We start from the raw sequence: 14,676 nt of genomic DNA on the forward strand, positions 1-14,676 counted from the left end.
TCTAATCCAGTCCTCTGAAGTTGTGTTGTTGTTTCCAGCCAGAGACGACGCGGGGTCAAAGAAGATCATCTCTGTACTTTACTTGCGAATGACCCAGTTAATTTAATTCTTTCAATAAATTATTTGTGAAACTGAAGAGCTATTCTCTGCAGTGAAGCGTGGCACCCGAACACTCCACTCTGGCTCTATCGGTCACACCACTGATTAATCCCCTGTCCCATTTAAATTAGGATTGAAATAACGATCATCTTAGTTGAGGTTCAAATCCCTAGCGGAGTTCTCAGACGTCATGCAAGAGTTGGTCTTCAGCTATTCCAAAGTCCTTAGGCGGGTTTGGTTTGCTTAAGGGTTCTCTGCACTCGCCTCCTTGGTCGTCGCCAGCTAAACAAACTAGTATTAAAAGTAAATCAACTAGGAAGTCAATTTAAATAACGCATCTATTGTCATAGTAGTAGAAAAACATTTCTTACATGATTACATTATAATTGAATGGCGCCATCTATTAATGTAAATTACAACTTGTTCCCCTTTCAACGTCAGTCTGTCATGTTTGTTTCAAGTCATTACGTAAAATGGAACTTGATGTTTTTAAAAATAAAAATACAGCTGATCGAAAGACAGCGACAAAAACTATCAAAAGTATTTGTTTCATTCTCAGTTGTCAGAAAATGGTGGTTTTGATTTAAACATGGCGAATATTGCAAACCCACTACCATATCTTACTAAAAGAGAATATGGAATTTTGCCGGACTTTAGATCTCATTTATTTAAAAACCGACTTAATGCTGCTAAAAACTTATATCGTCGGGATTTGGTGTGCCATTTTGGATGTGTAAACGCTATTGAATTTTCCAATAATGGCGAATTATTGGTATCAGGTATTTTTTTTGCATATTAAGTATATATTAATTTTGCCATAGACCCATAATTACTGATCTACTTGTATCATATATATTTAGGTGTATGTTAAAGAAGTAATTCCCAAAAATTTTGTTTTATGATAGGTATTTACTACATGCAATTCCTAGGATACCTAGAATAGGCGTGTTACCTATTTCCTCAATATTGATTGGTGACCTATTAAAACACTTACTTATAGTACATAGCGTATCGGATAAGTATGATATGTATGTCATGATACCTGCAAAATTATATTGTTTTCGTAAAATATGTATCAAAACAAATATTTACTTTATTTTATAATATGTTTAATAAACTTAATATTGAATTCAATTGCTATAAATATAGTGATTTTGCTAAACTTTATCTAAACTTAATACAGTATCCAATTTAACTTTGTAGCATTGTTTGTGTAGTGGTTGATAAATTACAGTATAATTTTAGATATAGAATCAACAAAAAAATGTCCAGAATACTCCCAGGTATTGCAGCTTTATAGTTTGTATAGTCTAACATTAGAGATTATTACATTAGACAAAATTACTAGTTCTGCAGAACTTTTGTGCTGAATATCTTAATTCTGAATATCTTCTTAAGTTTTCTTTGATATAAACCTCAGAATATGGTATCATTTAATATGGATTAAGAATCATAAATAAGCTTATTTTAATATATGTATTTAATAATATTTTCATACTATTGTAATGTTATAACTGACTTCTACAGATTCACTTCACTCTGACAGAAATATGTCTATAATATCTCTATTTATATGTCTATACCTATCATCCCATATGGATGCGATGTAAGAAGCGAATTCGGGAAACTCAGTATGTGAGACTAAGGTAAGCAAGTTGGAATGTAGGTATGATGACTGGAACAGGAAGAGAACTAGCAGATGTATTAAAAAGAAGACGAATAAATGTGGCATGTTTACAGGAAACTAAATGGAAAGGGTCAAAAGCTAGAGAAATAGGTGATGGATATAAGTTTTATTACTGTGGAGGTGATGGAAATGAAACGGAGTCGGAATTGTGTTAGATAGTAATTTAAAGCAAAGTGTGATGAATGTAAAAAGAGTGAATGATAGAGTAATAGCAATAAAAATAATGTTACAGAACATAATCGTTAATGTGGTTAGTGTATATGCTCCTCAGGCCGGTTGTGACGATAGAATGAAAGAAAAGTTTTGGGAGGAATTTGATACTGTAATGATGGACATTGCCAGTACAGAAGATATTTATATAGGGGGTGACTTTAATGGGCATGTGGGAAGATTGAATAAGCATTATTAGAGAGTGCATGGAAATTGGGGATTTGGAAATCACAACCACGAAGGAGAGGCATTACTAGAGGCAGCTTCTGCTTTTGACTAGGCCATCACCAATACATGGTTTAAAAAGAAACAGGATCATTTAATTACCTACACAAGTGGACACCATAAAACACAGATTGATTATTTCTTAGTCAGGAGAAATAAAATCAATTGTGTCAGAAACTGTAAGGTCCTACCGGGTGAGGATCTGATATCACAACATAGACTGCTAGTACTAGATACAAAAATTAGGATTCAGTATAATAAAAACAAAAACCGACCGCCCCCAAAAATAAGATGGCACATGCTCGAGAGGGATGAGAATGCAATGAAATTTAGAGAACAAGTAAATGATATGATGATGGAAATGAATAATATGGAAGGAAAATCTGTTAACGAATGTTTGAATGGAATGAGAGGTATAGCAAAACATATTGTTGGTGAAACAAAAGGGACTAGAATGATAGAGAAAGATACTTGGTGGTGGAATGAAAGTGTGCAACAAATACTGAAAGAGAAGAAAAGAGTGTTTAAAGAATGGCAAAAGGTCTGTAAAGAGAATGATAATACAAAAGACGAAAAAAAAGGAAGTGTATTTAGGATGCAAAAAGAGGGCAAAGAAAGCTGTTGCAACGGCAAGAGCTGAATTCCAAGATAAACTCTATGCCTCATTAGATACTTCAGAAGGCCAAAAGCAGCTCTTCTGACTAGCAAAAATGAGAGATAAGAATACAAACGATGGAGTATATGTAAAATATATAAAAGATGATAAAGGAAAGGTTCTAATGAAAGAAGATGATATAAAATATCGATGAAAAAATTACTTTGAAAACATAATGAATGAAGAAAATCCATGGAGTAAATCGATAGGAGAGGAAAGAGTGAATATGGGTTTAGTCAAAGAAGTAAGAATGGAAGAAGTAAGACAAGCTGTGCGAAGTATGAAAAGCAGTAAAGCCGTAGGACCTGATGGAATACCAGTGGAAGTATGGAAGTTATTGGGTGAAAATGGATGTAAATGGCTCACTTTATTCTTCAATAAGTTATTGCATGAAGAAACTATTCCTGAAGAATGGTGCCAAAGCGTATTGGCCTATCTGTAAGAATAAGGGTGATGTTCAAGACTGCAGCAATTATCGAGGAATAAAGCTTATGTCACATACTATGAAAGTGTGGGAGAAAATGATAGAGACGCTTGCGAGAGAAGTGTGATATTTCACAAAATCAATTCGGTTTTATGCCTGGTCGAGGCACCACGGATGCCACTTTTGCACTACGCCAGGTGTGCGAAAAATACCGGAGTGTAAATAAACATTTGCACATGGTATTTGTCGATCTCGAAAAGGCATACGACCGAATTCCCCGTCTAGTTTTGTGGTGGGCCCTAAAGAAGAAAGGTGTGCCGGGGAAGTATGTGGATCTAATACGTGCCATGTACATCCGGTCTAATACATACGTCCGATCGGCGGTAGGTGCCTCCGACAAGTTCAGTGTGGCGGTAGGCTTACACCAGGGTTCGGCTCTAAGTAGTACTCCAGAGTAGACTAGATAGATGGCAAGAAAAACTGGAGAGTATTGGCTTGAAGATCAGCAGAACTAAAACTGAATACCTATTCTGCGATTTCGGCGGTCTCTCCAGTTTCAAGCCTATCTGTCTTAACGGTGTAATGCTTTCGGTCTGCTCCGATTTTCGGTACCTCGGTTCAGTTATTCAGAACAATGCCGACATAGACCGCGATGTAAGGCACAAAATTAGTGCGGGATGGATGAACTGGCGACAGGTCTCGGGAACGATATGCGACCCCCGAATGCCCTTGAAACTAAAGGGTAAAGTATATAAATCTATCATAAGACCTGTCATTTTGTATGGATCTGAATGTTGGGCCGTAAAGGGGATGGACGAAAGGCGTGTGCATGTGGCAGAAATGCGAATGTTAAGATGGATGTGTGGGATTACCAGGAATGATAGAATAAAGAATGTGTATATACGAGGAAGTTTGAAAGTTGCGCCGGTTATAGAAAAGTTGCGAGGTAACAGATTGAGTTGGTATGGGCATGTTATGCGGAGGAACGAGGACCATGTCTTATGGAAAGTGTATAATATGAATGTGGATGGATGTAAAGGGAGGGGACGCCCGAAGAAAAGATGGATGGATTGTGTGAAAGATGATATGAATAAAAGAAGAGTATGTTCAGATATGACGACCGATAGAGAGCAGTGGAAGAGAATGACATACTGTGCCGACCCCAAATAATGGGATAAAGGCAAGGCAATGATGATATGTCTATACCTAATTATATAATGCAAAACATTAAAGGTATATATATATATATGTGTGTTGTTTAGGGATATATTTTTGTTTATCTATTGATCTTCTTCTATTCTGTTAAGATGAAAAGTTCGGAGGTAACTTCCCTCACATACTAGGTACTCACTACTATAATCCAAATTACATAAAATGTTTTGATTATAATTGTTTCAGAACTGACAAAAATATTAGGTATAGGATATATATACAAAGAATTGTGAGATATCCCTTACATTATTTTAAAGATGGTTTCTGAACTTCACTGAATTTCTGTAGTGTGTACAATAAATTATCCTTTTTTTTTTTAAAGTATTAAGAAATTTTGAAATTTTGCTAATATATTGATAGATTGCATCAATTGAGTATCTTAATTAGAACCATCATTTGATTATATTTTGTCAATATGTCATAACTTATTATGATTAAATTTGTACTTCATTTTGTTAATCAAAAGAAGAAAAGAAGATTTGTTAAACTTTTCTGGATATTTAATTATATAATAAACTTGAAAGTAAACACTATGGACATTTGTTACTCTTTGACGCAAAAAGTACTGAACTCATTTTGATGAAACTTTACAGTAATATAGCTTATGCAACCGAATAACATATATGTTATTCGCCCTATAGCCTATTTTTTTATTTTTTATTTAACATGGGTGAAACTGCAGGCACAGCTAGTGTATAATATTATTGCCAAATTGAAAAAAAAATAGTACACAGTACACAAATTTGTTTTCTGTGTGATGTCACTCATATCTCTGATAAAAAAACATGAAATTTTAGTCTGTTTATCAAATGTCATGATTTTTAATAATACACACATCAAAAAGTCTTAGCTACACATACAAATTTCAATTTTACTATGTGTTTCCATATTAAATCCTTAGTATTTTCTTGTTTCGATTTGGGTTCAAGTCAAGTTAGGAACTTGACTTGAACCCAAATCGAGACTCATCGCAAAATAAAAGTTTATCCCATTGTTCCCGGGTCCATGTAATGTGTTATACCATTCATTTCGACAGGCGCGATTCCCGTGACGTATCGGTAGGCACCTAATTGGCCGTCGTATTCATGTGTCATGCAGTCGATTTCGCACAGTTTGGCAGCTAACAATAACACCACTTGAATTTTGTAGCCTTACACCTATCTCTTGGGCGGTTAATGAGGTCTTGCAGTCAGTTGTACGAGTATATATCGATCTTGCCGTGTGGTTGTACACCTTCCTCGACCTGGGTGTTGCTCAACAGGGTCTCTCGTGTTAGTTTAACGCTGATGAAGAAGGCAAATAACGCTTCTGTTAACACAAAAATACCGAGATACCTGGGATTGACTTCTTCCCGCTTGTAACATCCCTACAGTTCTTTGCATTTCATCTGCGTTCAAATGACGTCGTTCCATGACTTAAAAAATGTCTCAAATCCAAATTTGTTCAAAACTTTTTCAAATTATTGTTTAAATCATATAATTTATAGGGAATACTAAATTTTAATAAGTATAGAAAACGCTATAAAATTCGAACAAATGCATTCGCTTTTGAATTTGTGAAAATATCTGAAATGATATGAGTATCATTTTTTTACAACCAGCCAGTCAATATCAAAAAAGTTTACATAGGTAGTACCTACTTGGTAAGAAAAGATATAATAATTTGAAATCGTATGTGTTACTTAGACTTTTTTGATGAGTGTATTGTATATACATTTTATGATTATTAGGGGGAGATGATCGGAGGATCATGCTCTGGCAATTTGGGCAGGCAATCCTGAATCGTGGCAAACCAGAGGCCATGAAAGCTATGCACCAGTCTAATATTTTTTGTCTTGGCATTACAAGTGATAGCCAGAAAATATATTCAGGCGGAAATGATGATATTGTAAGTAAACTATTTTGTTGTATATTTCTATAATCTATGAAGTTGAAAAAGTATCCTGTACTACGTATCTATTATAATTAATTACAAATCACAGGTGATAGTGCATGACCTGGAGAGTAAATGTCCTCTTGAAGTGCTTCAACATCAAAGGGCTGTATGCAGTTTAAGCATTGATCCATACAATGAGCGCGTAGTCACAACTGCTGGCAATGATGGCCGTCTTCTACTTTTTGACACCAGACAGTCTGTACATGGTAGGAACTTTTTGGTTTCTAGAATAAATTTATGTTTTTGATTGATATCATTCATCATTGTCTTACTAATATTATAATAGCGAAAGTTTGAGAATCGATGGATGATTTGTTTGTTACACCTTTCTGCAAAAACTACTGAACTGATGCTGATGAAAGTCCACAGTAATGTAGCTTATACATTAGAATAAGACATAGGCTATATATATAGGTGAAACTGCAAGCACAGCTAGTAAGGAACCTATTACTATAAATATTATTATAATAATACAGAGTAATAAATATTACTATTAACATAATATTTTTATGTTAATGTAATTTTAATACCAACTAGTCACACACCTGGACTCTGAAAAATTCGATGTGTATTATTTATATGGAGATTTTTAAATCAGAAATTTAGACTTAGTCATGTCATTTTTTGAAAAATTCTTGTCCTGACTATTTCAGACACCACAAAAAAGAATTAGCTTAAGTCTGAAGTTGCATACTTGGCAACTTCAGATTACTGCTATATGAAGTTTGTAATTTCTACAAATACATTACAAAATTCATATAGTAGTCATAATAACACATTGATAATACATATTCTTGAACTGAAAAATTGTATACCTACTGAATATAATTCAATTGAATTCAATCCTGTTGTAATTAAATTACCTATAAGATTACACATAGAATGTGACTTATGTTATGTATATTTTATTATATAATAAAAACGTTCTACTTTATATAAAGTTTATGTAACTGATTTTTGTCTTCATTAATAATCTAGGCACCCTTTGTTGCAGAGTCCCTTGTGATCTCTAAGAGCAGGAAGTCTTTCCATGGCGTAATGTTTCACCCACATCAAGTAGGCGTGCTGGTATCTGCTAATGCTCGCGATGGTGTCGCACTCTGGGATTTACGATCGCCAAAACAGTAAGTAAAATAAAATAAAAAAATATTAGAGAAGCCCTATGTCTTAGGACTAGCTGTTAAACAGAGGCAGATAAATAGAAATAAACAGGAACAAAATTAACTTGTCTATATAAAATAGTGTAGAGGTAAAATTTGTAAGGTTGTAGTGGGAAATCTCTGGATTAATTGAAAGTTCTTTTAGTGTTACATAGCTCAATTATTCAGGAATGTAATAGAATATAATAGTGAAAAATTAAATTGCGCGTGTCAGCTAGTATTCTATATAAATATTTATGTTTCAACAGTCCTGTACTCCGCTACGTCGGGAACAACGGAACCTGTCAGAACAGCATGAGTGTCCGTTTCAACTCATCCGGCACGCACATACTAGCTTTGCGTCGTCGGCTCGCGCCTGCACTGTATGCGGTACACTCTCCTGAACCGGTGGCAGAATTCTACCACCAGGACTATTACAACTCTTGCACTATGAAAAGCTGCTGCTTTGCTGGCGAGGGTGATCAGTTTGTGATGTCCGGGTCTGATGATTTCAACCTCTATATGTGGAAGATACCTGATGTTGGTACTGATACTAGTGGAAGTGGTTATGGTGAGTATTAATTTTTTTTTGGTAATTTGTTTAATCTTAAGAATATTTGTATATAACAAAGATTTTATATGCATTTCAGATGTAGAGCCACATATAGTTCTCTATGGACACAGGTCTATTGTAAATCAAGTGCGGTACAATCCGCATTATTGCCTCATCGCGTCTTCCGGTGTTGAGAAAATTATAAAGGTTTGTATTAACAAACCTTAAACAGATTACTGTTAATTTATTGAGTTGTTGTTTATGAACCTAAAGTCGTTTCACGTCAGAATGGGAGTCAAAAGTTTACATTGTTCGCAATTGTATTTTTCACAGATTCGAATTTGGAACCTTTACGGCCTTATTACAAAAAGATAAACCTGGTTTAGCACTAGTAATAAACCATTCACCAATGTATTCCTTATTACAAAATGAAGTTTATCTCTAAATCGTGATTCGTCTATGGTCTAAAGTTAGACCTGCGATGCCCCTAGTTTAACAGTGGTCTAAATGCAAAAAGTCAAACTCCATTTTAAAAATTCTATTGTAAGTTGTAGTTTTTGGAAAAATATTTTTACTAAATTAAAAATACATTAACTAAAAATATTTAAAGCAAATTTTACGACAATAAAAATATATAAAAGACGTTATTTGTTATTTTTTCACTCATTTGACTTTGAAATAGTCACCATTCGAACGATCCAATAAAAATATCTCGCCGTTCCTTTTCTCCGTATAGGATTCCTACTTGTAATTTAAAACTGATTTTCAGCCTAATAGTACATTAATAAATATTATATATTATTGAAATAGTTATAATGAAGACATAGATAAATAGAAATAAATTTATTTTTAGTTTATACATTTTTCTTTGAACTAATATTATTTTTGATCTTTTCAGTTTTCTGGTAAAATGGAACGTAATTGTACGGTGACAGACATGAGTGACTGATTTCTGTATGGAATACATAATGACCGATTTAACTGTAGTACTAAGTAGTCCTCTGTTAGATCTGGATCCGTAATAATGTTAGGTTTATTCCAAGTATTAACTTTAGGAACGGTTTAAACCACGACCATTTAGACCACGTTTCGTCCGAGTTTTAACAGATTTTTTGTAATAAGACCGTTAGGGTTTAGAAGTCGGGGTATTAAAAAACTACGCAACTATCATAAATGCTGACTACTATATATACAATGCTGACCCAAAATAATAAGTATTTTTGGGTCGGTATAGTATGCCACCTAGCACTGATCCCTATCGGCCGTCATATCTAAGCTTACTTTTCTACATAACGTCATTCACACAAAGATATTTTTATATATTTTTTGGTCGGCCTCTTTCTTTATAATGTGGTACATTATACAGATATATGAACATGATATATCTGTATAATCTACCACTGGCACAATAAACTCTCATCCTATATTATATATTTATTCTCTTTATTATTCATTGATCATGCCATGGAATATTTTTATAGGTGTGGTCAGCTTTGGAGTACCCAGAAATGCGAGGTACACTGCTGGAGGAAGCGCAGGGCTCCGATAATCCTCGTGAAATATACAGTCACGAAGATTATGTATCGCTCGTACATCACAGTGGACAAGTAAGTATGGTAGAAATGTTGTTGTCATTTCACAAACAATTTCGATAAATCATAAATATAGTTTTGTTATGTAAATATTTTTCTGTGCTTAATAAAGATTTTATAATAATAATACTGTAGATAATCATTTGGGTTCTATATAATTTATACATATTATTATTTAATTATATCATAAGACAGCCTGAAATAAGTGGCGCCAACTTATAAATAAGAACATCGCTCAAGTCATCATTTGGCAACATTACTAATTTGTCAATAATTTTTTTTTAAATATATATAGATATATTTGCATAACTTAGATATACTAGTAAGTAGTAGTAGTAGTAGTGCTACTACTACTACTACTTACTAGTATATCTGAGTTCATTCTATCATCTTCTACTGAAGCGTAACGTAAACCGTCGACGACGGCAGGAGCTTCATTCCTTTAAAAAAAGTGCGTAGACTGTCGTGTATGTACGATTTGTTTTTAAACTTCGTGAATGTTGACCAACAGCATATATCGCATAACTACGCGGAGCAGTCCACAAGCGAGGACCCGCGGATGATGGCGTTCTTTGATTCACTAGTGCAGCGCGAACTAGAGTGTCTTGCCGAGGAGACTGACTCACTTGACGGCTCCAGCTCTGGTGGCTCCGTGCACGACAATGATACTGTGGACTCGTCGGATAGCGATCAAATTGTAGCCGACTTTTTACAGTTACCAACCAAACGAGGTACTTTGGTCTTTTGTACTAACTGAAGCTTTAATTTATTATTTAAGTAGCAGCAGATCATTATATACTTAACCCCTTTATGGATAGTATCTAAAACCTTAATACAAAACATAAAATGATTGAATCTTAAATTACTGTATCGGGAAAAACAATGATCATTTCTTATATAAATAAAGTCAAAATATGAATAGAATAGAATAGAATAGAAAATCATTTATTCAAATAAACTTACATTGAAGCACTTTTGAATAGTCATTACATTTTTTAATCTACCGCTATGTAATGTATGTATGTAAACAACTTCCAGAGTTGAGGATGGTCTATCTTCTTTATGAATTCAAATTTCTTTCAGTATAATTGTATAATATTGATTGATCTACTATTGATTAAGATTTTGGTAATGCTCACATTTCTAAAATAAATTATGTGGTGGTTAGGTGGATCGCCACAAACTACCAGCTCATGAATAATGTGGCTAATATAACTGTTTACAGCCAACCCAAACGGGAGCCGGAGTCAGCGATGTTCAAATAGATTGGCCCGATTGGTTGCATCGCGGTTTTCAAAAAACTTGCGTTCTCAAAAAAGAGGTTCTTTAAGGTTTGTATCTAACCTGTCAGATTTGTACAATTTTAGTTCTCTAATAACTTTCCATGATGATGTTTATACTATAGTTATATTTACACATCTTATTACTGTAGAATCAATGAGCATTTGTGTGAGATATAAATTAATAATGAAACTGTACATTGTTATACTTTTTATGTAAATTTTGATATTTTATGAAAACAGTTGCATATCTTTTATTTTTCGATTTATTTTTTTAGCATCAGACATCGACAACATTTTATGTCACAACACCTGTGCATTTCAGCTGCCACAAAAATAAAATTATTTTGACAACTTGTGACATTATCACATACAAAAATAGTGTATACCATTCATATGCCATTCATAAATTAAGGTCACACGTTAAGGAGGGGGGAGCTGCTCTACAAAGTGTGACAAGGGCTAGGAGAACTCTGCACAGGTCGTATCATTTTAAATGTAATATATCTAAGTACTAATATACAAACTATTAACAAAATATTTCTATTGTTAGTAATTTTTAATAAAATTTTATAACATGGCACTTTACTGTATGGAATGACAATCACAAAAATGTGACTAGCTGTAATAAGGAGGGGGAAAAGATAATGGAATTTATGGGTGGCCCCTTCTGTACACATTTCACTCTCAGTGGAAATGCAGTCTAGTATTGATTGTTGTATGGTCAGGCGGTCATCGAAAGTAGCGATGTCTCGGCGCAGCAAGCAGTCGCGCAGCGGGCTGGGCAAGTCTGGGGGTGCGTGTGCGGGCGCGGGCCCCGCTCGTCGTCGCGCCGCGCCCCGCGCGTCCCCCGGCATCGCGCCCGCCGCCCGCGGGCCCCGCGGGCCCCGTGGGCCCCGCGCCTCCGCGCCCTCCAGCGAGCGCACCGACTCCGACGAGCCCACGCACTGTCTCTTCGGCCACTCCGGCAGGGTCAGTCCGCACACAGATTGATATTAAATTTTGTAACTAGAATGGTCTGGTTATCTATAAATTACGTCACACATTAAGGTTGAGGTGCATTAATTAATTGAATAGAACTAGTCAGATCATCAACAAAGTGTGACAACGGATAGGAGGACTCAGAAATTATGTGTTGCCTTAACATTATAGAATCCACATTTTATCAATATTTTAAATAGAAATGAAAATAATTCAACTGAAACTGTTATTTATTTTTTAATAATTGACTATGCACTAGGAAGAAGCTAGTCTCACAAACATGACCGTAATAAGGAGGTAGTATATGGATTACCCTTTATAACAGCAGAATTAAAGTATATCAAAGAAATAAAAAGTGATCACTATTTCTCCCTACCTTTATCTCGGACTGATTTATATCTTTTTACCCATGTTTAACCTTCATATCTTCACATTTGCATAAAAATGTATATGTGTTTAATTTCAGATAATAAGACCTATACGCCGACGGATGAATTTAACAAGAAGTAGTAAGAGGAAAAACAAAGTCACTAACTATAGAAAACCTATGAATTTACGAAGTAACGGTGAGTATTATTCAAATATTTTTATATAGATTATGTATAGTCTGTTTTTTTATAATGTACCATTCTTATTAACTTCGCAGGCGCAACCATAGCTCAAGACAGCAGCGATAATAATAACTTTAATACTTTCGATAATTTTGAAGAAAATTTATCTCTTCCTAGCACAAGTACAGGTAAGCATTAGGTCCAAGTATACATATGTTTTATCATTTCTTTATTTCTTTCGTTTGTGATAAGATTTATAAAATAATGTATGTTGTATAGGTTACAGGGGCCAAAGTACTTCGGCCCTATTTCGAATAGCGGAAGTCGACTCGGACGACGACCAGTCAGTCGACAGTCGACCTATATCACCTAGGAACCAAAACGGGAACCAAAGTATACCCACAAATCTAATCAGTATAATCCCAACACCAATAAACGGATCTCGAGACTCGTTGGGAGATTCCCTACGCGCCGAACCGGCGGAATCGGAGAGCAATAACTCCTCTCCACCGCCACCACCCGAGAACCGCCGCATAAATTTGAGGAGGGTCAGGCGAAACGGTAGGTTAAGTCTACACCGCTCAGACTCAAGCGAATCGCCGCCTCCCAAAGAGCTCGCAGATCGCGCGACTACATCGCTCGACGAGCGGCTGTCGCCAGGCGTCAGCTATAACAGGACAGTGGCGCGGCTAATGAACGAGACCAATGAGAGCGAGTTGGAAAGTAGTTGTAGTACGGAGGGCAGCGCGTGGCCGACTCCTGAGGCGACGCAGATGCAGCAAGCCACGTGCACGGCCGCGACCCCCGACAGTGGCATCGGTACGGCGGCTGGCAGCAGTTCCCGCGCTTCCCGACCAGCCGATGACGTGTCCGATGATCCAGACTATCAAGCTCTCAAATTCCGACGAGTAAAAAAGGCCCGGCGCAATTACAGGAACCATATGGATTCCGACTCGAACTGAACTGATTATATGTAGATAGATATATAAATTATGTTTGAATGGAGTTTCCTAGTTGTTCTGCCATGAGACTATTCGAACGACTGTAATCTTCTACTATTGTTAAAAAAATTGTTATGAGACTTGACACTTATAGATGTACCCTGAACCTTATGTGGGATCTCTACACCGAATGTATGTCTTTATACATCGTTTTTTTTTACTATATAATCGTATTATTATTAAATAGGTAAACTCCAACTAAAGGAATTAGGTACCTTAGTTACAACTGCGTTTATCAATAGAATAACCACGTGTGTAAATAGAAATATTTTAAACCTATGCCTACTACTACTTCCTTCATATATATGTACTTCATATGGATGTACTTAGTCATTATCATAGCATGGTGTAACAGGTAAGTAACGTGCAATAATTCCATTGAGGATTTAACAGAATTTGCATTTACCATACTATTTTAGTAGGTGTTTTAGATTATAGTGTTAAAGATTTCGTTACGGGATATACTATAGTATTAATATTTTATTTAAATCAAAAATATGTTTACTTAAATTATAATATATACATTTTTAATATAATACATGTAATATTTGGGAATTTTCAACTTGACAAACGTGACTTTCTTCTATGCTGCGTTTTAAGACATGGATATTGGTAGTAATGTAGTGCAAAACCTATTTCATATAGTGTTGAAACCTCTCGTCTTGGCACTTGATTTTTGTGTACAGAAAGCACAAAGAATCTCGATTTTTTTATTTATTTTTATCAATAGCAAGTAGAGATCCAACACTGTTTAGCTTTATGTATAGATATTATTATTATTCTATCAATATATGTGATCATTATTAATAAATAGATTATTATTAAATAAATAGATTTAAGGTAAATACATCAATGTTCCGTGGAGGGTTAGAATGACATGCATTACATTCACTTGAAAAATATATTTCTTTTATTATTCCATATATTATTTAGAGGCCAGTGTTTTAGTTTTTAACTTTATACATTTCTTTTTCTAAAGTCAGGCGCTAAAGCATATTTAAAGAGCTACTCAATATAGAATTGAATTTGAATCAACTTGAATCCTGAAAATCTATGCAGTACTAGGAGAGGAATGGGATTGTTACTAATGTGGACTGATGACCCCTTTGCTAGCAATACACCATGTCAGGTT

The 14,676-nt window shown here is 35.1% G+C and overlaps 1 protein-coding gene across 2 annotated transcripts; it reads left to right on the forward strand.

Annotated features, from left to right (window-relative positions):
• Nucleotides 1-600: 600 nt before the first annotated feature.
• On the forward strand, nucleotides 601-14,434 carry LOC131847638 (uncharacterized). Of its 2 annotated transcripts, XM_059197254.1 has the most exons (14): nucleotides 601-878; nucleotides 6,242-6,399; nucleotides 6,494-6,653; nucleotides 7,442-7,571; nucleotides 7,856-8,157; nucleotides 8,237-8,346; nucleotides 9,621-9,746; nucleotides 10,243-10,462; nucleotides 10,957-11,062; nucleotides 11,427-11,492; nucleotides 11,740-11,983; nucleotides 12,459-12,558; nucleotides 12,639-12,731; nucleotides 12,823-14,434. In XM_059197254.1, the coding sequence occupies exons 1-14, from the start codon at nucleotides 689-691 to the stop codon at nucleotides 13,503-13,505; spliced, it is 2,688 nt and encodes an 895-aa protein (XP_059053237.1). In that variant the 5' UTR covers nucleotides 601-688; the 3' UTR covers nucleotides 13,506-14,434. The 2 variants fall into 2 exon arrangements, with proteins under 2 accessions (XP_059053237.1, XP_059053238.1); XM_059197255.1 differs by lacking the exon at nucleotides 11,427-11,492.
• The last annotated feature ends 242 nt before the right edge of the window (nucleotides 14,435-14,676 follow it).

Source organism: Achroia grisella, unplaced genomic scaffold (genome assembly GCF_030625045.1).
Source record: "Achroia grisella isolate CSIRO2021 unplaced genomic scaffold, CSIRO_AGI_Agris_v1 utg540, whole genome shotgun sequence".
Lineage (NCBI taxonomy): Eukaryota > Metazoa > Arthropoda > Insecta > Lepidoptera > Pyralidae > Achroia > Achroia grisella.